This window comes from Phragmites australis, chromosome 1 (genome assembly GCF_958298935.1).
Source record: "Phragmites australis chromosome 1, lpPhrAust1.1, whole genome shotgun sequence".
Lineage (NCBI taxonomy): Eukaryota > Viridiplantae > Streptophyta > Magnoliopsida > Poales > Poaceae > Phragmites > Phragmites australis.
Genome location: NC_084921.1, coordinates 54,510,662 through 54,537,581, shown reverse-complemented (window position 1 = coordinate 54,537,581; position 26,920 = coordinate 54,510,662). Strand labels below are relative to the sequence as shown.

The 26,920-nt window shown below is 41.2% G+C and overlaps 1 protein-coding gene and 1 pseudogene across 1 annotated transcript; both read right to left on the bottom strand.

The window, feature by feature from the left end:
* Positions 1-11,045: 11,045 nt before the first annotated feature.
* Positions 11,046-19,338, bottom strand: LOC133928444 (crossover junction endonuclease MUS81-like; annotated as a pseudogene).
* A 5,467-nt stretch (positions 19,339-24,805) lies between these two features.
* On the bottom strand, positions 24,806-26,369 carry LOC133928433 (glucan endo-1,3-beta-glucosidase GV-like). The gene is made up of 2 exons (XM_062374767.1): positions 26,036-26,369; positions 24,806-25,942 (listed from the first exon to the last, which is right to left on the bottom strand). The coding sequence occupies exons 1-2, from the start codon at positions 26,040-26,042 to the stop codon at positions 25,008-25,010; spliced, it is 942 nt and encodes a 313-aa protein (XP_062230751.1). The 5' UTR covers positions 26,043-26,369; the 3' UTR covers positions 24,806-25,007.
* Between the last annotated feature and the right edge of the window lie 551 nt (positions 26,370-26,920).

Sequence of the window (26,920 nt, the reverse complement as noted above, 5' to 3'; positions counted from 1 at the left end):
GCGCACAGCAGCAGCGGCCGCGGATGTCTCCGGCAGCACCGCCATCTTTGTAGGATCCTGGGCAAATGCTTTTGGTTGTTTCTTACGAGTTGGCAGGATGCAGTCGGCGCATCTGCACCCGACCCCGGCTGATTTTTTTATGGTTTGACTGGGCGCATCTCATTGTTATATGTACAGTGGCAGACGCAAGATACACGTTTAGGAAAGACGGTCTTTCAAAGACTACCTCTTTCTTCCTTCCCAGTCCCTCCTCTTCTTCTCCCTCCCGTCTCTCCCTCCTTGTTATCTTGTTGCAGGTTGCTAGTCCATGCAGGCTGTTGTTACTCCAATTACTACTACACTTTTGTTTTGAGGAGGGTGTGATTGTAAATAGGGTCCAAGTCAATTTAATTTGGTCTGTGTTGGTACATGCTCAGCACAAAACGCTAGCTGCATACGTATTCGATTGACTAAAAAAAACCTACCGCAATGTCTGGTTCCACGGAAACAGAACACTGGAGGAGATTTTTGGCGCCCTGTATGACGCGCATGCTGTGAGTGCGACTTAATTGGTGTGTTCACAGCTACAGAATACTGGTTACGTCAAAGTCACAGCAAAAGGTCAGATGAGAAAACGTCAAACCAATTGAAATTTATTCACGTGGAAATTGGAATAGTGCTGAACGAATGCGACGCTTAATCTTGTTTCCAGTAGTTCAATAATTAGGCTTCCGAATTGTAACATCCATATTCAGACAAATTTTGCTCGTCTTTTCTTCTTTTGGAAGACAATACATAGGTTTACGCCAATATATATAATGGCCAATACAGCATGCACAGAACAAATAAACTTGACCATAACGCTCCTGACAGACACACATCATCATGAATTCCTTAAGCTAGCAATATAATTAGAATATCTGCATTAGGCTGTCGCAAGCACCTTGATTACTTAGCATTTCAGTGCAATCCTTTTCTTGCATTTAAGCACAGTGAGTCTACGGTTCGTTTGTGGACCTACAAGAATAGCATCACGTGTTGTATAGTGTGGTCCTCAACACCAACTATAATAATTGTTTAAATGAATGTCTTATTTATAAGCATGCTTAGGGTTTTATACTCTTCAAGATGAGTAATGAATAATTAATATTTTAATCATGATTTTGTGAATTGTGTGAAAATAATGTGTGTAGTGCCTTAGTAGCGTGAGCGTGTTAAAATGGGTGTGTTAATGGAACTAAAACCTATTTTGATGAAAGTAAGTAAGGTACTCCTTGAGATGTGACTACGAGCAGGTTCATCTTTGTGTTTTTTCTGCTGGGAGATAGTTGTCATGACCGTATAAGGACCGGTTCATATGTCATGGTACTAAGCAATCCTCGTGTAACCACATGCCATGAATGGGTAAGGCTTCGTCTCAAACCCAATAGGTAAACCCGATATCCACTCAATAGATATAGATGTAACGGGAATCAGGAGAAGACTCAGACGATCTAAGTGGAGTCCCATGATCCGGCTAGGGATTCTAAGTGAGCATTGGGAAACTCCATGTGAACCCTCTTGTTATAAGCCCTCTTAGTGTGTCCCGTGTGTAGATATTGTGGTGAAACTCGTTGGTTACATGACCTCGTTATGCCTACTATAGCCATAACAATGATGAAGTATGTGCATATCTTGTGGGTAAAGTGTACAGCCTCTGCAGAGTGTAAACCTATATAGATAGTCGTATCCATGATTATGAACACTCGAAGGTACGGCCACACAGTGATAACTCAATAGCGTGCGTACCTCCTCGGTGGTGAGTGAGCTGTTCACCAGTGCTTTTAGAAGTGTCAGTTGTGTGCCATGGGCTGGATAGGACTATGTGTCCATCATCAGTAAAAGTTGGGAATTGATGGGATTGATGTATCTCCCACAGGGCCTGAAAGTACATGTAGGCCCCCTATGTGGGTTTTGGTTAATTGATGATAAGCAATTAAGGGACTAATAAAGTTTAATGAGTTTATGAACATGTATTAGTCCCATAGAGAATTAATAAGACGCTCCATTTATCATATATATGATTGAGAGGGTTACAAGGAGAACTTATGTGAAGGAAGTAAAACATGAGCCGTTGAGAATAAGATCAAAAGTTGGTCAAGCAAGTGGGCCTGCAAGCATGCCATCTCCATCTAGGGTGACAACAAAGCGTAGTTCCTTATCCTCTTTTATCAAGAGGGCTCTCAAGGCTATTTTCAAAGTATGCACTAGCAATGCAGTGAAGATTAAAGAGCATAAGTATCGCACCAACATGAGGCTAAGGAAGCTTGAAGGGAGACAAAAAAGATATTCATGCTCATTTGAGAATTAAGCCTCCTTGCTCTCCGGTGGTCTTTGGGGAAGAGGATAGTGAGCCCGAAGTTTTTTAGAACTCATTGGGCTTGGTATGATGCTGCCCAAGCTACTGCAGTGAGTGCATGACCCTTCACCGCCACTCATGCTCAAGATAGCGAAATTCAGGAAGAGTATGAAGAAGAGGATCTTGGGGGAGCTGAGGAGAGCTCAAATGGCAAGGATGATGATGCAGTGGAGATGGAGATGATGACTATGAGGAGGGCAACGAGTGATACCTTTTCCTGTTTCTCTTTCTTTTTTGGTGTTTTAATGCCAAAGGGGGAGAGAACATTCATCTTTCTCCTATTATGTTCTTTTGCCAGAACCCGGAACTATTTTAGTTTCTTCTCTCTTAAACCTTCTATCACTTCCAATGTTGGACATGTAAGACTATCTATTGTAATGGTGTATTAAACTATGTGGTGTGTCAGTCGTTGATTTTTAGCTTATCTATGTTAGTGTGATGCTAAGCCATGTGATGTTCTAATGTAATGTTATTTTTATTCCTCATTGTGTGATATATCATGTGTAGCATCTAGACCCCTAGGTAAGTGATAAGTGTTTCGGTGATTAATGATAATCATATCATTGTGACTAATGCGTATGTTTTGAAGGAATTCAAATTCTTTAATTCACAATGATTGAATGGTTTTCTTGATCCCTCATGGAATTATATTGATCGATCAAATAACTTTTATGTCAAGATTAATGACCTTCTAATTCTAAGTGTCACAAGGTGATGAATGACACTTGGAATAGTTATAGGTCATCTTTTGTCTTTTGACCGTACTATAAAGGGGGCTAAATATTGCAGTTTGACCTAGTTGAGTCTAGACATAGTTGGATGCACATTTGCAAAAATCTAGCACTAGGTAGCTCAAATAAATCAATAGGTGAGAAGTTGAGAAGTCAGAACTCAAAGTCAATTGAATTAGACGAGTTACATGAAGTTTGTTTTCACCAGATTGTCCGGTGTAAAAAGGATTTTTACTCACCGGACTATCTGTCGTTTATGAGAAAACTTCAAATTGAAATCATCGGATTATCCAGTGATGGAAGGAACTATACACCGGAGCATTTAACATAAGAATTATTTTTCAGAGAAAAGTGAAGTTATATGCGCCGGATTGTTCGGTGACTTAAAGGAGTCATCCCCAGACTATTTAACAGAAGCTCCTTATTTTTGAGGAAATAGAGTATAACTCACCAGACTATCCGATGATGCTATATGGAAGAACACCAGAGCATTTTGCAACGGTTACTGACAACTGTCAAATCAGCAGTCTGAAAAAGTTAACTCACCGGATTGTCCAGTGTTAACAGAGACGTGTGCATCGGACCATCCGGTGTTCACAGAAAAAGTGAGTGGTTAGGCAACGGCTAGATTTGGACCTCTAGCCTATATATACCTCATCACTTGGTTTCATTCGTCTCTCTTGCAGCTCAGAAACATTCATACACATTGTGTGTCATCTAAAGGCAAGGGAGAGCACTTAAAGTGATTTGCAAGTTCTTAATTGAAGATTAAGGACTCCATGAGTGTTCAAAGAGTAGTGAGTGTGCATCTAGCTGTTGTTGCAGGCTTGATTGGTATCAAGTGAACCAATTAGCTTGTTACTCTTGGTGGTTGGCAACACCTAGCCGGTCGTGGAGATTGGAGGTGTTCTCGGTGAGCTCTTGGAGGTCTTGTGGGAGCCCTGGGAAGCTCGTGTACTTGGTTTAATACCCGCCAATCCGGAGATGGAGAAGTGGCAATCACTAGTGAGCACTTGAGTCTCGATGACTTAAGCGGGAGCGACATCCTTATGTGAATGCTCCAACGAGGATTAGTGGAGAGTGCCAACTCTTCGATACCTCAGAAAAAATTTGGTGTCCTCTTATTATATTCCGCATTTAGCTTCTAGCATTTTTTTCATGCAAGTTTTAATTTCGCACTTTACTTATGTTTTATACTCACTGGACTATCTGTCGTTTCTGAGAAAACTTCAAATTGAAATCATCGGATTGTCCAGTGATGGAAGGAACTATATACCGGAGCATTTAACATAAGAATTATTTTTCAGAGAAAAGTGAAGTTATATGCGCCGGATTGTTCGGTGACTTAAAGGAGTCATCCCCGGACTATTTAACAGAAGCTCCTTATTTTTGAGGAAATAGAGTATAACTCACCAGACTATCCGGTGATGCTATATGGAAGAACACCAGAGCATTTTGCAACGGTTACTGACAACTGTCAAATCAGCAGTCTGAAAAAGTAACTCACCGGATTGTCCAGTGTTAACAGAGACGTGTGCATCGGATCATCCGGTGTTCACAGAAAAAGTGAGTGGTTAGGCAACGGCTAGATTTGGACCTCTAGCCTATATATACCTCATTACTTGGTTTCATTCGTCTCTCTTGCAGCTCAGAAACATTCATACACATTGTGTGTTATCTAAAGGCAAGGGAGAGCACTTAAAGTGATTTGCAAGTTCTTAATTGAAGATTAAGGACTCCATGAGTGTTCAAAGAGTAGTGAGTGTGCATCTAGCTGTTGTTGCAGGCTTGATTGGTATCAAGTGAACCAATTAGCTTGTTACTCTTGGTAGTTGGCAACACCTAGCCGGTCGTGGAGATTAGAGGTGTTCTCGGTGAGCTCTTGGAGGTCTTGTGGGAGCCCTGGGAAGCTCGTGTACTTGGTTTAATACCCGCCAATCCGGAGATGGAGAAGTGGCAATCACTAGTGAGCACTTGAGTCTCGATGACTTAAGCGGGAGCGACATCCTTATGTGAATACTCCAACAAGGATTAGTGGAGAGTGCCAACTCTTCGATACCTCGGAAAAAATTTGGTGTCCTCTTATTATATTCCGCATTTAGCTTCTAGCATTTTTTTCATGCAAGTTTTAATTTCGCACTTTACTTATGTTTTATATGTTTGCATGTGTATTCTTATCTTTCTAGCTTGCTATATCATCTAGTTACTTTCTGGGCTAAGGCTGCTTTTTGTTCTAGAAATCGATAGTTGGTTTAGTTTTAAATAGTACCCTATTCACCCTTCTCTAGAACCATTAGATCCTTTCATCATGTTATATGCATCACTGATTATCTTGTACACTCACTTATTGCACCCCACGAATGTTAAGATATAGGGGAGCTCTTACATTTTTTTTAAATATATGCATTTGATGTCAAAATCAAATTGCATTCAATGCACATATTTAGGGAGAGCTCACAATAGATCCTAGGATTCAAAATCTTTAATTCAATTATCTTTTGTAAGTTTTAATCATGTTGTCATCAATCATCAAAAAGGGTAGATTGAAAGTGCATCTAAGCCCCTTATGTGAATTTTGGTTAATTGATGATAAATGATTAATGGACTAATAAAGTTTAATAAGTTATAAACAGGTATTAGTCCCATGAAGAATTAATAAGACGCTCGAGACCCTCAAAAAGGAAAAAAGAAGCGGCATGCGCCTACTCAATAGATTTAAATTTCTTTTACTTTTGAAATTGAGTTTAGGTTTGTTGTACTATTAAGAGGGATGCATATAGATAGACTTGAAAATGTCTCTGTGCTTAAAATACCTTTTTTGAATCAAGTTGAGAGACACATATCACCCCACGAACACCAAAAAGTTCTAAATATTGTGTGTACCCGGATGTTCTAGGTAAGACGAAATCTCCAAATAAGGATCTAGGCAGGGGTGTTCGATGTGGCTTTTCTAACCAACGTAGAAGATCTGGGTAGTCGAATGTTCCAAATGAGGACCGATTTGAGGTTCTCTATTTGGGTTTCAAGTCTGAACCCGGTAGGTTCGGATTGGGTCAGAACTTCCGGATTCTTGTGGCTAGCCGGAACCTCCGGATTGAATCCGGGCTAGGCCTGTCAATTCTGCGTTCAAGTGTCAACTCGGAAGTTCCGGATTATGGAGTGCTGCGGGATATTTGCAAAGGTTCATCCTCACCTCCACAAGGGAAGAGGACTTTGAGTAAGCACAAGCTCGATCTTCGTGGTCGCTTAGTGAGGAAAATGGTTGAAAGAGATCTGACTTTTTGTGAGCATCTCAATGGAGACGTAAGATCGTTGGATCCGAACTTCAAAAAATAAATCCTTGTTTCCTTTGCCTATTTATGTTTATTCTTGTTCTACTTGACTTTTGGGCAATTTACCCTGATTTATATGATTGTGTGTTTGTGACTGCAGATGACTTGTGCAAAGGACTCACTACACCTCTAGAAACATGTGGTAACACATAGAATCAACTAGACTTGCTTAGGCGTACTTTTATTTTGATTTCACTCTCTGTATCTGCCGGAAGTTCCATACTGAACCCGGAAGTTTCGAATTCTGTTAATCCGCTGTGAAGTTTTTATTTTTCAGAAACAACTATTCACCCCCTCTATGCGACATCTCGAACATTCAGGGCTAACAACTATAAATTTTACTTAAATGTTTTCTTACCAAATGCTTTCAAAGTCGCTTGCAAAACCAACCCTCGAATAAAAACCGCTTTGTGCTTAAACTAAGTCATATGACCTTATCCTTAGTTATACCTTATATATCTATCAACCCCTTAAAATAGTGTTAGAATTTGCTGAGTAATTTAAGCAGTCACTCTTGTTTACTTTCAAATGAGGAACCTGAGTACGACTTCATCAACAATGAAGCCGAAGAATAAAAAAGTAGGGTTACGTACGCACCCGAGTTGCATGTAGGTATTGGACCTATCTATCTACCATTCCACTGTGTTTTCGTCTTCTGCTTCGGCCTATCAGCCATTCATATAATAAACTTTGTGATGTAAGATCTTATTATAGTATTGTAATATGAACGATATATGGTTGTGATGCTATTCGGTTGAAAATGTATGTACGAGTTATTGATCCAGTGACTTATACGAGATGCACAGGTAATGCAAAAAAGGTTCCGACATAACTTGCTGGCTTTTACTAACTGAATAAGCAAATAAGAAATATATGCAACTTGAAAGGGCCGTTGGTTGAATAATGCCCGATTGACTGATCCGAACACAACCTCAACCCTCCCTGCAGATCTTAGGACGATCCTGGAAGCCGTTGCTAGTCAGCCTGGTATGAAATTCCAATACTTTTTTATATGCCATGCATGATCCATTAGTAGTGTCAAATGTATAGTATCCATGCGTTTGTCTTGTGCCTTAATTGGTCTATCGGCGTCAATGTGGACGCGGTGGCTATCTCGATCTCAATTAATCTAATCTCCATGTAGCCACCGACCAGCGAGCTGAGAGCACCGATCAGCTCATGTCTGTGCCTGCTAGTCCATTTAAGAATTGTTTTCCCCTTCCCGTTTCCATTTGAGACACATGAGCTGATCGAACAACCAGGACCAAGTGTGTGGCCCAGGCCGCCGATCCATCGGCTGGCTAGACTTCTAATCAACGACAACTCAAAAGGCGTCGTGCTCCGTTGCGTTGCGTTGCGTTGTGTTGCGTTGATACGAACGAAGATCTACTCGGAACCAGAAAAAGATTTGAGCAGATGGAACAAGCTAGTCGCGTGAGCACGTTCGTTGTTGCACCTGCACATCGACAGACGGGTAGATGTGTCGAACTGTTGCGATTCGCGCGTGTACGAAATCACAACATGTGGGAAGATTGGTGGAGAGGGTGATGGACTGGTAGACGGTGGTGAAAGCATGTATTTTTCCTTTCAAGTCACGTTAGCATGAACCGACAAGGGAGCGAGAGGTAGCGACAGACATCCTTGCTTGCCTGGATTAACCAACCATCGGCGAAACAAGCAAGAGCTTGATCGGATCATGGCTAGAGGATTGCATGATTTACCACTTAGACTACTGATCGATGTATCAGACGAACTAAATGTCCAAATTTGACCAGTGATTGTGGGAATGTCAAAAGGTTGGATAGTGAATAATCAACATAGCTTGATTGCTACAAATCGTCCACAGTCAAAGAATTCACAAGTTCTGATGCCCCTGCAGTCTAGTAATTTCTGACTGCTATACATAAGCGGTCCTCATTTCTGACCAACGAAACAGAGAGGCATCTGAAGAGAAGAGATAATTGCCTTTTCTTTGCGCCCCTTTTCAAGACAGAAGGCGCAAATATTAGTAGTAAACTTGTCAAGGTTCTCCTGGGAATCTTCTTTCCTCGTGGGAACTCTAGTCCAATTCCTAAATTCACTGTATTGTATTTGCATACATTGAATCTTTAGCACTCCCTTATATTAGTAGTAAACTTGTCAAGGTTCTCCTGGGAATCTTCTTTCCTCGTGGGAACTCTAGTCCAATTCCTAAATTCACTGTATTGTATTTGCATACATTGAATCTTTAGCACTCCCTTAGTACTATCGTATCAATATGCACCAATATTTTCAGAAGTTTCTCCAGAAAGTCGTTCAAGTGAGGTGTCTGATTTTGACGACAGGGGCCTATGATGAATAACGACTTGAAGTCTTGAGGCAAAACTGGTCCTTGTGGGTGGCGGGTCTAAAATATCGTGTCGTCGGAACCAAAGATCTTGGAATTTTCTTTCAGGAAAGACAAGGTGTGAAGGTACCATTATAATTTTGTGGCGCAGTTTTTTCTTTATTGTTCTAAGACAACATAAGAAGTGTCTTGCCTCTTGTGGGCAGGTTTCAGAAATTTACGGCGCCACTCTGTAAATGGGGGTCATAATTTATCCAAGCATTTGATGACTGCAATAGACAAATTGACAGCTCATGATAGGAGAGGAGACCAACAAAATATTTTCTGAGACCAGCAATATGCGTTTCTCCTAGTAGCCAAGGTCATGTGATTCATGAATCATGAGTGACATAGATTTCTTTTGTGTGTACCGGTGTGCAGAAAAAAAGAACAATAATAAATAGACGACTTTACTCGTAGAGAACGCATTAAGCACAAGTAGCAAACATATCGTTAATGCGACTTTACAGGTAGCAGAAGTAGCATCTTGTTTAGTCAAAAGAAAGTAGAGATCATCGGTCTTTAAAATTTTGTACTCTATAATACTATTACATAACTTTTTTTTTTATAGATACTATATTTATTACGTTACTTTACTCTTCTTCTTCTTTCAGATCCACATGTAGCAGTTGGATACGGTAAAATGCGGGAGAGATTTGCCGACCTCCTGATCAGCAAAAGTCAGCACAATGATGGTGGTACAGTGTTTTGAGGCTACTGCTGGTTTAAGTGCGGAATGGTCATTTGCTGTATTTAAGTGCGGAATGGTCATTTTAAAGCAAATGATGGAGCACCTGGTAGTAGGATAGCATCACGGATGGGGTAAAACTAGGCAAGTGAAAACTACCCAGCTAGCGCTTAGTTTATTCAATTTCCACAGAATACATCTCTCCCGCGTTTGGCGGTACGTGCGCAGGGGACCTTGCGATCGACCAAACGGTCAAAGACAAATAGATTTGCACCTATCGCTGGCTCGCCACTTTCCTCCTCCATTTCTCCGGTGAAGAATGCTTCGCAAGGAAGAAACACTAACGAGGGATCCGAGAGAAAACAAGAGGTGGCTATCACCTATCTAGCTACAGCTATTAGCTAGGCACGCAGTGGCAAACAAAACAGAGCAAGCAGCCGGGTAGATATGGATGGGGGTGCACGCGAGTTGGCCTTTTGGCGCGGGCACTTGCGCCTTTGTCGTGGCGCGCGCTTTTGGGCGTCCCCAGATCGATTCTTTGGACGCATCACAGGCCGCTCCGAGCCAGACGTCGCCACCGCCTGCCACCTTTTGGACCCTTGCACACGGCGCGGCCATCTCCACCTCCATCCTGACCTGGGTTGGTCGGTCTCTGAACACGACCGCTCGGCTGTACCCGTCCGGCTTGGTGCGCGACGGGGAATGCCACGGACAAGGAGGGGGGAGGGGGTTTGATGCTGCCCTGCGTGGGAAACCAACTGGTGGGTTTGGTTCGGAAAGGAGGGGGGCGCCGTGGCGTCGGGCTGGGGGCTTTGTTTGTTTGGGCGCGTCCTCCTGCGCCAACTGCCAAGCCAGCCTTGTTTGGCTTTGCATGGACCTGTGCCGGGCGTCGTCTATCCGTGGCGTTACGGGACGGAAGAGTTTGTTTGGCGCCACTTGCCGAAGCGGTATGGCGTGCGATTTTTCTTTTCTTTTCCCGTTGTTCTATCGCCCTCCGGTGTCCTGCTACTGCTCCAGTACTCTATACTACATGAAAAGTAGTGGTACCAACCTAGTGTCCGTCCCTGATTTACAACTGGTGGTTTTAGAGTGGACAGGAATAGGAACAGGGCATCGGATGAAGGGCCACAAAGTAACGGCTTCTGACACAATGGTTACGGCTGCGAGAGGGATAGAATGGAACCTGATTCTGGTGCACGTATGACCGCCGCCATCAGGCGATGATGTAACCTCCTCCGTTGCCAGCCGGGCCCTAGTGACTTCTCCGATCAACGATCCTTTCTGGCACGGTTCTCTGGGGAGGAAAGGCGAAGGGAACCTCACCGTAAGATTCACGCTTGAATCAAATGTTACCAAAAGCAAACTGTTACCGATCATAAGCAGGAGAAGCGAAGGGAATCTCTCCGTAAGATTCACGCTTGAATCAAAAGTAACCAAAAGCAAACTGTTACCGATCATAAGCAGGAGAGGCCAAACCGAAGATGACCAAAAAAGCTTCAAACACCGACCGACCAGACATGACGCCGACCAAGAATTGCTTTCAGCACATGGATGAAACAATAGCTCCCTAGGCAGCTACGTATAGCCCGCGTAGGTGCAATCTTATGATATCATGTTAACTTCCATGCAAACAAAGCCGACATAACAACTAAACAAAAGACATCAGAGTTATGTGATGCATATTAAACAAGTAACAGAGCAACTGAGTAAGAGATGAATATTAAACACTAAACCACTTCATTCCACGATAATTCCATCTCGTCCAACCTGGAGCGTACAGCTGAGAAGTACTCTGAATGGGAGGCGAAACTATGCTAAGACTTTTCTCAGTGACTACATACTCCAAAACTTTCAGTGTACAATGGCACCATTTGCTTCAGAACATGAAAGCCTTCAAGTTAAATATCTGAGAATAAGGGAGCTAGTTGAGCTACATAAAAGGTGCCACCAGGACGGTGACATATAAGCCAGTTAAGTGAGATGGTCAGAAACTAGATCTGAAGATCTCATCCATCAGCCCAGAGATGTTTCTGCTTGCCACTCATTTACCATCTTGCTCTTGTTCTCCAACATCTCTTCTTGGGCACGGGTATCACCATCCTTCAACATTGTAAAGGTAAATTTTAGTGTGAGGAAATAATAGAACTGGACCACCAAGAGCTATGGAATGCTACTGCTCATATTTGTTCTGAGTACGAGCAAGTGTTGTAACTTGTAAATCTAAACAAAATTCAAAGAGAGGACTGACAAGCATCGAGTATGCCCGTGCAAGTGAGATGAGAGTGGATAGAGCTCTATAACAGCTAATGCAGCTTCTTCTGTTACTTGAGGCACCTGTATTGCATGTGTATTCGATGACAGTTCTTGAATTCAACTATGGCATCAAATGAACCAGACGTCTAGCTTTGGTGAAGGGGACTTATATTGCTCTGTTACCTGCATAAGTTGAAGTGCAAATATTTGGCTCACAGTTCTCTTCTCAAGGTCATGGCACCTCCCCTCAAACTCAACATAGGTTGGGCAAACACGAGCAGTGTTAGCAAGTGTAGAGAAGTTTGTATTGTAGTATTCAATCATTGAACGTGTAAGATGGCCATACGTCCTTTCAGTTTCAGCATAAGCACTGGCTCTCTGAACATCAAATCCTTCGAGAATCTCAGTGGTGAAACAGCTGGAAATAAATGGCAAGGAGCAATTAAAAAGTCATACATCTGGCTTCCTAATATATCCAATTTGCTAGTTAACAACTATAAATATCACATATTACTGAGGAAAATAACATTAAGATGCGAAACAAAGAGAAAATGCACTAAACATTATCCACACAGGATCCCCTCAAAAAAAATTATCCACACAGGATCCCCTCAAAAAAACATTATCCACACAGGTGACATGGGCAGTGTACATTTTCTCTTTGTTTGGATCGCCTTCGCACAACAAATGGAAGTATCACATCATGTTGCTGCTAAAATAAACAAGATATGATAGGGGAACTTGGTAAGCACTGCAAGTCCATTAACATGGACAACAAACACAATTTGTCTGTGAATAGATTCGCAATCTACAGAATCATGCTTAAATGTTCCAACCATACCCTTCATCATCTCATTGCCTAGGGTGAGATACTTTATGCCTTTAAATTCAAGATAACTTAAGATAACCTCAGTAAAGGTAAGAATCCACATTGGAGTAGCCAATGACACTAGACAGGTGCAAAGAGACAACTCCTTGTCAAATTCAGCATTTCTTAACATTCAAAATAAATGACACTAAATTCTTTGAATGACTGTCACAGATGCCTCCAAGATCATGACACCAAACACACACATGATTTAATCATCAATCTAATTGCAGCACAGGCAATTGGTTGATGAAGAAGACAAAACAACTTTAAGTTTTCATGGTGAGATTGCCATAACAACCAATTGGCATTATAACATCTGAGACACGGAATATTGAACAGTCCAATCTGAAGGTACAAAGAAGAAGAGGGAAGTGAAGGTTCAAGGTTTACAACAGCAACACCAGAAGCAAATGCAAGTTTAGAAGGTACCTTCAGCCTTAATTTCTGATCTCTGTATCTGTTATCTGTAATTGAGCCATCTAAATCCGAAACCTCTTTCCTTTCAACAATGAAATCAAGAACATACTCTGTGCGAAGCTTCCTATGGTGAGCAATCCAAATACCATCTCCCACAGGTAAATGCTTAACCTGGATGACAAGGTTCAAACTGAAGAATCACCACCACTTTCTCTGGCACATAACACAAACAGATAAATCTAAGCATCACCTCAACCTTTTATGTTGAAAAAGAAAAAAAAGAACTATATCAAACAGGATACATTCTGGGCGTTTATACGAAAAATAAATTCCAACAAGTTGCAACATTGTCCACAATGTGACATTAGACACTAATGCCGCCTGCCGCCTTGAACACAAGGAAGCAAACACTGAGCATCAGGGCAATTGAGACAGAAAAAAAAATCAACCAAGTAATCCTATTGTTTCTATCAATCTTACTGTATTTTATGGTATTTTTATTATTTGCCCTGAGTTTTCTATTATTCCTATCAGTTTTTTAGTTATTTTCAGATATTTTCTTGATGGTTAAAGATCATTGACTGACGAAATTAGGGCTCCAATGGCATTTTCTTGAAACACAATATGGAGTAGAGCAATAACATAAGGATGGAAAAATGTAGTGGCAAAGTTGAAATTGCATCTCGGCTTAGTATCATATATGACATGTTCCTAATTACTAATTAGTATAACTATTTCCCCCGCTTTCAAGCCTATGGCAGAAAAAAAAGTAGGAGAAGATGAAGGAGAGTGTGCATAACACCGATTCTAACTAACCTCTACAGGTACATGGATCTGTGAACGAATGTTATCAGCAACTTTTCTTGAACGAGGCCTGCACAAATAGGTAACAAACATGAAAACCCAATTCCATGTACAGCCAATACAATGAATTCCAATAATAAGGCGTCCAACAAACAAAAAGGGGGGCAGCCATAACAGTACTGGAATATGGATAAAGATACATCAAAAGGGGAATACAGAAAATCACAGTTTTTTGACTAATCATCTATGGAAGCCAAGCCACATATTAGAGTTTTGTGCAAAATAGGGTAAATCACACCAGTCAAACAATTGAAACTTGTATCAAAGTTATAAACATTGTATAAGGTAACCTTCCTTCTTGTAATAATTTGAATATTTTTTGGAAAATGTGCAGCAAAGGGCCACAATTTTTTTTAGTATTATGCATTGGGTGAGATATCCCACCTAAAGATCAGAGATAACTACAAGTCTACAATAGTGGATACAGTATTTCTTTGTGAGAGTAGGATATGATCATACAAACCCGAATTTTTCACGATCATCCAATATCAACACAACTTCATAAGCTTCAAGAAATTTTTCATTGGATTGACGAGGAGGCATAGCTAGTATAGAATTGTCCATATATGCAGCATCCTTGCCTAGCATATTGAACTGGTGGTAAAGATAAACAATAACAGTATGTTCCAATTGAAAAATTAAGAAAAAAATATCTCCATCAAAAGTAAAGCATACCATTGTACTAGAAGATTGCAGCTCAAATATTCCTTGGGATGAAAGAGGAGAAATAGAAACTGAGTAATCTGGCGGTGCATAATTAGTAGTAGGCCCCTTGCCTGCAAAGAAGTATAGGAATCAACTGGGAAGACCGGCAGGGAATAACACTTGTGTTATGAAATAGCGTAGTGATATCAAGAGAACAGAACTGCATGTTTTCAATTCTGGTGGACCATCCCCCAGTAGCCAGAACGAATTTTTGTGCAGCAGAACAAAAACATAAACATAATTCTATGAGAACTTATGTGAAATGAACAGAAAACCAATCGACACCTTTCAGAGGACTGTTCTTTTTATATGGTTCTTCTGAATCTGAATCACAGAAAATGATCCCTTCAGCACAGTAATTCTACACATGATAAGAGAAACCGTGAGTTACAAATGTATCACAGCATCTACCATGATGGAGAAAATATGCTAAAAAATTGTAGTAAGCAATACCAGCTGAAATTACATCAATTATATGTAAATAGTTACAAGTGAGAGTAAATCTCCAATCACATATTTCAATGAGTGGATATCATTGTATTATAGGAACGAGTGCAATTAAGAAAAAATGAAGTTATAGAAGCTCCTTAAATTTGAAAAGGTTTACTCTCAGGGTATAGGTACAGCTCGTCTGGACAAAAAGAATATAAACAATCGAAGTTACTTTTCCCTGTCACATTATTGCTGAAGCTACAATATTATGGTGGGGCATGTAAGTATGTAGAGTAAATTAACTATATGATTATATGAAAGACTGTAGACTTTGAATTAATGCATTAATAGTAAAGCCTTGCTCTGCTATTGAAATTTGAAAACTGAAAAAAACACTTTTACTTGCGTCAGACCAGGAGCCAGGACTGAAGACTATGAAACATAAAATTGGAAAACTTCATCAAGATAATAACTGAATAAGACTATCAGACCACACCATTGCGTCTTGTATCATACCTAAACATAGAGAAGAATCTGTGAAATGGTTCGTTTAGCTATCTTAACATTGTCAGCACAAAAAACACAAGCAATGTTAGAAAAGGGTGGGCCTTACAATAGTTTGAACTTGACCATTGTAACTGCTCTGCGTTTTTGTAGAACTGCAGCAAACAAGCTCAGCACTATGCCTAGCAACAGATGTTCTGGATCTACGAGTGGTCATAAAAAGCCCCGACACTGTTTCATCAACAGAAGGACCCATGCAAAGATTATCTGAATTATGACTCACAGCAGATGTGTTGTGAGCACTGGATATAATTAAAGGTCCTACAGAATCACCTAGTCCAGACCGTTAAAGACGATCACGAGCAGTGCCTTCCCCTTCTTCAGTTAGCATATACCTACAATAACTCACCTAGTCAGTACCAAGCTGTGCTCAGCGTTTCAAAAGAAATGTGGATGCTTGATAAAAAAAAAGGCAAAGAGGATACATGACATGTAAATTGAACAGACTACAAGAGACGATTCTCCTTTTGTTGCACAGGATGAAAAGTGGCAAAAGATCAATGCACCAGAGGGAGATAACTGAAAGACCAAGATATGTGAGAACATGATCCAGTTTGTGTGAAAAAAAAAAAGATGGTAGGTCTCAGGATCATGCTGGCCTGCACAAGAGTGTTAGACACATGTTGCATGATCACATTGTGGGTTCTACAGGTGCAAAGGTCAATGGAATTAGTCAATTGATCTCCTTTGCCTCTTCCCCATCAATAGAGAGTTGACGGTGTACTGTGGTTAACCTTAAAAGATATCTTCCCGTGCCACTTTCAGAAGATAATAAAGCATTATGATTTTCCTAACGCACACATCAAAATCAAATAGCAAACGGCCAATTTATCTGCTAGCATGCAATATGACTTTACTTTGTTACCATATCAAGTTTCCTCCAATCAACAAATAAGAACAATTGTAGCACCATATGGAGGAGTACCATGCAATAGGAATTTTGCCTGACAACATTTTAACTAGAAAGCTCGCATATTTTGCAGGAATTCTGTTATCCTTTTGCAATATATTATGGAAGATTTGAATTACCAATTAAATAAGGAAATGTTCATACAAAGCATTTTAGCTAATTAGCTAAGTGCATCAATCAAGAACAAATCTACCTTTCTTTTCAGCTTTGTTGTTTCTTAGAAATAGGTAGTAATCTAGATTGTAATTGATTTTTTGAATGCCTTCTGTATTAGGTTCTAACTATATTCCGTGGTGTTGAGTATCGATCTTTTAGTGCATTTCTATCTACTGAAATGGAATCTTACGGCGTTAAAATAATTTGATGAAGTGGCGCTTTCTTGTGCCTCTTTTGCACTCAACTTCAATAAAGATTAAAGATTGGCAAATAATCAATAATTCAATATACCGATCAAGAGAATTACACAAAAGCTTTGCCTACAATCTGGAATCCACACTCAGTACAGCAGGTTAACCTGCCATACATTTTTAAATCATCTGACCAGTCTCCACCATTATAATATAGATCACCACCAAAAATAAATGGCTTAGATCCCTTTTTCGTTTTTCTAATTGATGCGATATGGGAGCAAATCTGGTGGCTTCTTTAAACATTGTTTAAAAAGTGAGAACATTCTGACAAAAAGCAGTCAAGTTCATGAATACAAGTGCAATAGCACCGATATCCATCAATCCTTCAGATCATACAAACATCAAATTATCCTTTAAGAAAGCTCTTCCTAAACAAAAATTTTATAATTAGTATCTATGATCTAGCGTTGATGCCCTAATGCACTATAATACAGCAGCCAGTTGCAGAGCCAGAACGTATACCTATGAATTTTAATACATAGTTACAACAAGCTCTGGAGTCTATTCCTCTAAAATCTCATATATCATGAGTGCTCATGTGTGATCTTCCGTATAGGCAGGGATTATTTTGCCCAAAAAAATGTGAAATAGGTGTACAGACACCACACCAACAGCATTGCTCCATCACTGGCAATAATTAACCATTGGAATTGCATGCACTAAATCCCCTAAGTCTTCATGAAAAAAAAAAAGATATGTTAACACAGACAAGGAAGATGAGACTGGTGCATTACTTTGCTGGGCTACTCCACTTGTCGACAAGTTTGTTAGATAACAATGTCTTCATGCAGCTCCAGCCATTATACCAGTCCTTCCCATAGCTCTGTTTTGCTTTACTTTTATTTGGACTGCTCAAAATGGAAAGTAGCTACTTAGTAATACACTAAAAATAGCAGGTGCTATCAGTAACAGCATATATTCAATGTGAAACAGTACCCTATTGCGTCTTGTGACAGACCACTGGCTTCAGCGGCATCGATAAGCTCTTGTTTCAGCATAAAACTTTTCCCGCTAATATTTGCCCTGTGGGGAAAATCAATTGTTATTTTCTCTCGATCTCTTTGTAAAAACTCAGGAGTCTTTCCAGACTCCTATGACTAAATGTCGTCATTTAGCCTAAGATAGACAATACTTTTCCTAAATAAAAAGGTCAATTATACCCCCAGAGAAATCATACCTGTGGAGTGTGATCAGTATTGCATAAGCAGCAGAGTTCTTCTTTGGCAAATAACATTTTGGCCCTCTTGTTTTCTTTCCTGTAAGAATTAAAAAACACTCTTCAGATTTCACAGAAGAGGACGAATGGGTGCCTGCCCTAAAGACATGCAGCCAACCATACCATTTCCTCATGCTACATCACCTTTTGCAGGAGATAAATCTTGGCTGGACTCCGCAAAGAACCCTTTCATACGACGTGTGAGCCATTGTCCAACACCCCTGATGACAATGTTAGAGCGCAACATCAGTTAATACTTTAAGACGCAGCGCTACATTAGAAAATGCATTATTATAGAACAAAAAACAAATTCATAGTTCTAATGCAGCACAAGGAAAAAATAAAGGATTTCAGTCATACATTTATATGATCACATTAGCTTGCAAAAATTTCAAACGCGCCAGAAAAATGGTGGCTTTCCAAAGGACTATGTTACATGGGGGAAATAACTTACAAAGTACAATGCACACTGCATCCTAACAAAGCTTACAGAGTTATTGAACACTGCAAACACAAATCTGTGATATTACATCCTGAGATGTGAAATTAACCACTGAGTTCCTGAGACGTTGGCAGCAACCAGAACCAGGGATGAGCCCCCAATTTCGATTAGCGAAACGAACGTGTCTACAAGCCAAAACTACAGACCGATTCATACGGCTTACAGTGTTCAACTGTTAGAAGGCGCCAAATACAAACCTACGACTACCGTTTTCTATCTAATCACAGCTCGAAGTGAAACATTTCTCACCAACACAAAGCCTCCGGACAAAATAAAATCAATCAAACCCTAGTCTCACCGCAACATTCTCCCGAGCAACAAAAGGAAAATGGGAGAGGTAGGAAACATAGGTACTAACTTGACCTTCGAGAAATCCTTCAGGGTTCGGATGGGCTCCTTGGCGGCGCAGAGGCTGCGGTTAGCGTTGGCGAATGTAAGGTAATTATTCTCCGAGAGCACGCCCGGCTCCCGCATCATCGACCGCCAATTCTCCAGGAAGAAGCGGGCCAAGTCGTCGTTCTCCGGGTTGTGCACCTTCAGCTACTTCGGCACCGGCGGCGCCATCGGCGAGGGTTTGGTGGAGCGGGATCCCCGGACTGGGATTTGGGGTCGGGGTTCAGCCAGGGTTTTGGGGTTTCGGGGTGGGGACGAGGAAGATCCCGCCATGAGGTGGTTTGCGTTTTGCGGTCGGTTCCTTTCCGTTCGAGGGGTTGAATGATAGGGTTACTTAGATTTATATCATTATAAATATTATGATTTTAAAATATGTTATTATAAATTTAGTATTTGAAACATGTTATTACAAAAAAATTTAAAATTATATCTATGTCATTATTATTGTAAATCAGACATATTTTATAATAGCATGATTCAATTTTAAAAGATTTGTAATGATATGAGTTTAATTTTAAAATATTCATAATGATATGAATATAATTTCAGAAGATTTGTAATGGTATGTATCAATTTCAAGAGATTTGTGATGATATGCTTTTGAATACTAGATTTATAATGGTATATTTTAAGACCCGTGATATTTAGATGATACCTCATGGAGTCACACAACTTTGCTGCATCCGTGTTCTCGAAGTTGGATTTGTTGTTATTCTAGGGTGGTCTCTGGCCCATTCCAAGCCTGGTTGGGCTCAAATCCAGCTCCAAGTCAAGTTTGGCCCATTGTAGCGCTTGACCAGCCTGCGCCTAATTAGCCCTCTTTTATTTATTTATTTTTTTTAAAAAAAAGAAATGCTCCAGGCGCTAGCATAAAAGACTAGAAATTAACCTTGGTGGATATACATTTTTCAATGATACGGCTGCTACTTATTAGTGATCTGATTGTACGACAAAGATGCACGGCCATGCTACCTCAATGTCATCCACGCTCCGTGCTCAACAAATGCTATATTTGGTCCCTATAGTTTTGAGTTGGTCCAACTTACCCTATGTATTTTAAAAACCGTGCAAATAACATCTTCTACTTTCAATACCAGTTCAAATTACATCTAAAGCCACGTACCAGTCTATATTTAGGAGGCGTGGAATCCATTCACTTACCCTATGTATTTTAAAAACCGTGCAAATAACATCTTCTACTTTCAATACCAAATCAAATTAGGTCTAAAACCACGGACCAGTCTGTATTTGGATGATGTGCAATCCATTCACTTAGGACACCCCTAGTGTAGTGAAAAAGGAGGCCTTAAAGCCGACCTAGGCACCCTTAAGGCCGACCTGGCATTGTCCTTATTAGCCCCAAAAAGCTAAAGATGGGCCTTTAAGCTTGAGGTCTGGCCTCAAGCAATAAAAGATTAAAATAAATTGCAAAGTTGCTTGTTGCCGACCATAGTCTACGGGAGAGAATGAGGTATGATGACGCTGCTCGTTGTTTCCCACCATAAAAGAGAAGAAGAGAATGAGGGACGACACCACACGGTGGGGAGGAAAATGCCAATGTGAGAAAGAAGACTATGGAGGGATGTCGCACCGTGGAGAGGAGGATGTTGCCATCGAGATCCATCTAGCCGTGTTGTCGAGCTCCACTATGCCATCACATCATTCCTCCTCACTCCGTCTCCTTCCTCCATCCCGCACCTCACCACAGATCCAGCTTTAGTGATGTCGATTCGTGATGAGGTGCAGTGTGGGGAGGAGGAGACAACTTTGATATGATCTGGCAAGAGGTGGGGAAGTAACAGGGAGAGAGGTGACCTCGTGAAAATCCTACGGGAAGGAAAGAAGAAGCAAGGGCAGTGAGAAAGTAATAGTAGTAGCATTTATGTTTTTTATTAGCAAATGAGTCTCATCTTAAAGTCCACCGCCACATCAGCATTTGGTTCATGGTGGGACTAGTGATGCGGTGATGCCCCAATGCTTGAGCGAACCGAGCGCGCAGACGTCGATGACATGTCTTTTGGTTCGGAGCAACCAGCGCAAACATCGTTTTCTTGGGATCCACATTCATTAAAAAAATCAATTTTTTCTCTCTTGCTTTCCCACAAACCTAAAGATCACAGATACTCCTCCCTCCGATCGAGGATAGTTGTTGCTGGGGATTTTGGCAAGAGTACAAGAAAGCAAATCGTTGGGAGAAAGAGAAGCAACAGGCCACTTGGCAAAGCTCTGAGGTGGGAGCCGAGCCGGCGATCCCCCGTCCCGCACATTCGGGCCATTTTCCCTGTAAAGTTTCCAGTGAAGACAGGGTAAGAGGTCTGATCTAAAAAAAGAGAAGCAACATGCTACTTTTGCCTTAATTAATCCATCTGTTCCAAAGCAAACCCAGTCGATGCCATGCGCTAGTACTCGCGTGCAGTAGGGCATACTCGCATGCAATATGGCCTTCAGCAGAGTACTTAGTGGGAGTAGAAGAGTCCAAAATGCTCGTACTGGTATATGAAACGTTGTCTAAGACCACAACTAAATTTGATTGGAAGAAGTAACAACAATAGTAGATACAAAATTCTTGTATGAGTGATTGAGCAGGATATGATAGTAAAAACCCGGAATTTACAGGATCATCCAATATCAACACAACTTCATAAGCTTCAATAAATTCTTCGTTGAATTGACGAGGTGGCATAGCTAGTATAGAACTGTCCAGATATAAAGTATTCTTGTCTAGCATATTGAATTCAGCACAACCCTGATGGTAGAAAATAAACAATAGCAGTATATTCCAATTGAAAAATAAAAAAGGTACAATACAGCTGCACAGCAGTTTCTCCATCAAAAGTAAACTTACCATTGTACCAGAAGATTGCAGCCCAAATGTTCCATGGGATGAAAACATAGAAGTAGAAGCTGAGCAATCTAACAGTTCGAAATAGTAGGAGGCGCCTTGCCTGCAAAAAAAGTACTGAAATTAATTGAAGACTTGTAAAGAGTAATACTTTTGTCTGGGTATTATACTATATATTAAAATAGCAAGCATACTGCTACCAGGAGAACCAGAAGCAGCGGTATTCTTCTTTGGCAAATAACATTTTGGTCCTCTGTTTTCTTTCCTGTAAGAACAAACATTCAGATTTCACAGAAGAGAAAAAAAAGGAATTTTCAAAGGGCATGCAGTCAACCATGAAAACAATTATCATTCTCTCCTGCTACGTTGCCTTTTGTAGGAGATAAATCCTGGCTGGACTCCGCAAAGAACCCTTTCATACAACGTATAAGCCATGGTCCCACACCCCTTTCACATACATTATTGCATTATTTTGTTACAACAATAAATTACTTACTGACGTGACATATATACAACATAGCGCGTACAGTGACCATTATTCCAGCAGGATTATACATTCGTCATTCAAGCATACATCTGCAGCTTAAAGTCTTAATCAACATGTTAATTAGGGAAGGTGATCGGGTGGACAGGCGACTTGTCCGGGTATAAGAGCCCAAAGTTCCTCCCCGTCGGATCCCCGGCTTCCGGTTCTCGTTGAGCATGGCAAACACGTACGTCTCCAGCTGTAATTAAGGACATCATTAGTGATTTGCAAAATTATTAATTAAATATTAAGGATATTATTAGTGTAAGGAGAGTAGTAAATGTGCATCTAGCTATAGTATATGTTTGATTTAGGTCTAATGAAGTTATTGGCTTCTTACTTTTAGTGTTTGGTAACACCTAGCCGGTCTTGATAATTGAAGGTGTCTTGGTGAGTTTTTAGAGTTTTTATGGGACTCATAAGAAGAAGCTTTGTGTTTGGTTTGAAGCCCATCAATTCGAAGACTTTAGTCTTGATGGCTCAAAAGAGTCTTGGTAACTCAAAGAGAGTCTTGGTGACTCAAAGAGAGCGATATACTTAGTTGATACTCCAACAAAGGCTAGGAGAAATACCAACTTTTTGATACCTTGGAAAAAAAATCTAATTGTTCTTATATATCTCTTTACTTTCTCATATTTACTTTAAATATTTACATTCTTGCAAGCTAATATTCTATCTTCACTTTGTGTTATAGCTTGCATGCTTTCTTATTTATAATTATATCAAAGTTGTGTGTTGCAGTTGTTTTACTATTTATTTAGGATAAAATTGTTGACTTATTTTAGAGTTAGATAGAAATAGTTTTAATTAAGATCCAATTCACGTTCCTCTCTTAAGTCATTCGATCCTTTCAATAGCTAAGTAACTTATTAAAGCAATCTGCTTGTTGAGATTTTTGAATCTCACCATTGTTATTTTTCTATGTGTACCTTGAGTGATGACGAGCTTGTGAGATGGATAGCTACATGTCGTTTACACTTTCACATCATTTGATTATAATTGTTGTGTTGTCAGTTGACCACTTAACCCTATTATAAATGTTTTGGTTCATGGTGGTTTGGATGTATGAACGAGATATGTTTCTCGTTTGCTAGGTTGTTTATATTATGAGTCTGACATATATTTATCTTTTGCTCTATGGTATCCGGTCAGTTATACCTCTAATTATAAATGAGGTGTTGCTGAAATTTTCAAGTTCAACAGGCTTGTATGTTAGTTTGATAATGCTTTGGACTTATGGTGATCCCCAGTATTATAACCTCATCACCCCGGCCTCACACCCACCGGGCCAGCATGCCTCCGCTGGAGTTTCTTCTAAAGCCAGCGACAAAGGAACCCTTCAGATCAATCCACCACCGAAAAACCTTGCTGGAGAGTGTACATAGGCATCTTAAATGTAGAAAACGTGTTAAAAACCACACCTCCCATTTGCTCAAAGATGTCACAGCTCCGTTTCTGCCCTGCTCAGGCCTCTAGCTATCTCTACAGATGCCTTTGTACGTTTCAAGACCTGCTTTTAACTTCATATATATACTGCTAATAATTACTTATAACTTCTTCTGTCATGGATGACTATTTGGCCTTCTAAAGACTCTTTCAATGCTCTAATATGGCTGATTTTTTAAATATTAATTAGGTGTTTATGTAAATAAAAAGCTGATGTGATAAGCTATTTAAAGAGGAGAGAGATGAAACTTGTTTCTTATAGAAGAAATTAGCTTTTTGAACAATCATAGATGATTGTGAGATAATAAATTGTTTTGAAAGATTTTAAAGAAAAAGCAAAACACATGTATAAATTGAAAGTCTATTTTTTAATCTAATTTCTTACTTCTCTCTCCTTTAAAATATTGTCTAAGAAACAAAACATTAGAAGTGGTCTAAGTAAAGCCAATGGGGCAAGTGGCACTTTGGTTAGATAGTGTCAATGGAGTATTAACTACAACATTTGCATAACTTGCTTGTTGGACTTCCTAACCATTCGTGCTCATCTTGGTCACTTGAGTCTGTAGGTTCATGCACAAGTACAACGTCTAGTATGTTTGGTGAGATCAAAGATGACTATGTAAGATGAAGTACAAGTACAATGTCCTGTACGTTTACTGACAGGAGGCTTGCTTGGATGGAAGCACAAGCGTGTGCATGCAAGCTGTGTTGCTTGTCCGCGTGGTTATCCAGCGATCACGACATATATTATTGCTCATTTCGAATTCACAAATAAATAAATCGTCGCCATCGTCAAATCGAGCAATATGTAGAAGAAGCCGAGTGTTCCCTGCGTGCATTCGCCGCCCTCGTGCTTTCCTGTAAGAATAAACGCTCGGATTTCACAATTAAAAGAGAAAAAAGGAATTCCAAAGGGTATGCAGTCAACCATGAAAACAATTATCATTCTCTGGCTGGACTCCGCAAAGAACCCTTTCATACAACGTATAAGCCACGGTCCCACACCCCTTTCATATACATCATTGCATTATTTTGTTACAACAATAAATTATTTACTGACGTGGCATATATAGAACATAGCACGTACAGTGACCATTATTCCAGCAGGATTATACATTCACCATCCAAGCATACATCTGCCGCTTCAAGTGTTAATCAACATGTTAATTAGGGAAGGTGATCGGGTAGACAGGCGACTTGTCCGGGTAAAAGAGCCCAAAGTTTCTCTCCGTTGGATCCCCTGTCTTCTGGTTCTCGTTGAACATGGCAAACACGTACGTCTCCAGCACCCCGGGCCTCTTGGGCGTGCCTTGCCGGACGTGGTCGATCAGGCCCTGGTTGTACGTCCGTGCGTTGTCCACGCTCGCCGCGAACCCGCCGGCCGACGGCCACCCGCTCTCCGACACGACGATCCTGACGTTCGGCGCCCCGGCCTTCTCCAGCGCGGCGTAGATGGCGTCCACCATCGCGTCGAAGAGGTTCGTGTAGGTCAGCCCGTTGCCGTCGTCCCTCACGGTCGTGCCCGGCTGGAAGGTCGCGTAGTTGAGCTTGATGTCGCGCGGGTTGTCTCTGTAGGCGAAGTAGGGGTACACGTTGGCCAGCAGCGGCGCGCCGATGCTCGCCAGGTACCGCGCGATGTCCGTCATGTAGGACTGCGCGAACACGCCGTTGGAGGGCGGGTAGGAGTTGGTGATGACGTCGAACCTCACCGACGTGGATACTTTGATGCTGCCGAAGCCGGCCGCGGCCAGGGCGCCGTTGAGGTTCCGCATGGCCGGGAGGATGAGCCCCGCGTCGCCCGCGGGCACCTCGTTGCCGACGGCGATGTACCGGATGAGGACGTGCGGGTAGTAGGCCTGAACGTTGGCCTGGACCCAGGCGGCGGCGGCGGCGGGGGTGTTGGCGAGGTCGCGAACCGCGTCGACGCCGCCCACGTCGAGGATGAGACCGATGGCGCTGCCGCGGAGGGCGGCGAGGGCCTCCTGGTCCGGGTAGTAGATGCGCATGGCGTGGATGTTGCGGGACTTGTAGAGCTGCACCACTTCCGGCCGCGAGGGCAGGTTGTCCCCGAGCACGCCATAGCACACACCGTGCACGCCTGCAGCACAAGCCGGATCAAATGTGAGCAAAATGGTAGTAAGAGGGAAGTGCCAGAGAAGAACGAAATCAAGAAAGGAAAAGAAAACCATACCTCCCATTTGCTCAAAGATGTCACAGCTCCGTTTCTGCCCTGCTCAAGCCTCTAGCTATCTCTACAGATGCCTTTGTATACGCTTCGAGCCTTGCTTGCGATCTGTAGCCAAGGATATATACTGCTAACTGCTTATAACTTCTTCTATCATGGGCGACTAGTTGCCTTCGAAGTAGTGTCAATTGGGCCTGGCAGTTTGTCTTCCTAACCAAGTTGCACTTCGGTTGGTTAGGTGCTGTACGTCAATGGAGTATTAACTACAACATTTGTTTAACCTGTTGGACTTCTAAGATTATTGCATGCACAAGTGCAATGTCTCGTATGTTTGGTGAGATCAAAGATGACTGTGTAAGACGAAGTCGATCGATCTTAAATGACTTGCGATCGGCCTCAAGTTCCTGTACCTGGTCAGGTCACGAGCGTGGTAGATACTGACAGGAGGCTTGCTTGGATGGAATCGAAGCACAAGTGTGTGCGTCCAATCTGTGCTGCTTGCCCGCGTCAAATTCTTCGTGGTTATCTAACTATCACGACATATACTATTGCTCATTTGGAATTCACAATTAAATCAATCGACGCCAACGTCAAATCGAATAACAAGTAGCACTGCAACAGAACACGTCATCAATGACGGTTCAAAATCATAATCAGTGACAGATTTTAAGCTGTTACTGATTACTCGATACTAATAGTTCGACACAGAACCAGCACTAAAAATTAGCATCAGTACCAGTTTGTGGATAAAACCAACAGTGTTAGTTTTACTAACCGACAGTGATAGTGTTTCCCGCCCTTTTCAAATTTCGACGGTTGCCGTCAATACCATGTTCATTTTCAAAATTTATCCATTGCCATCAATAGTATATGATATATTTATAGATAAAT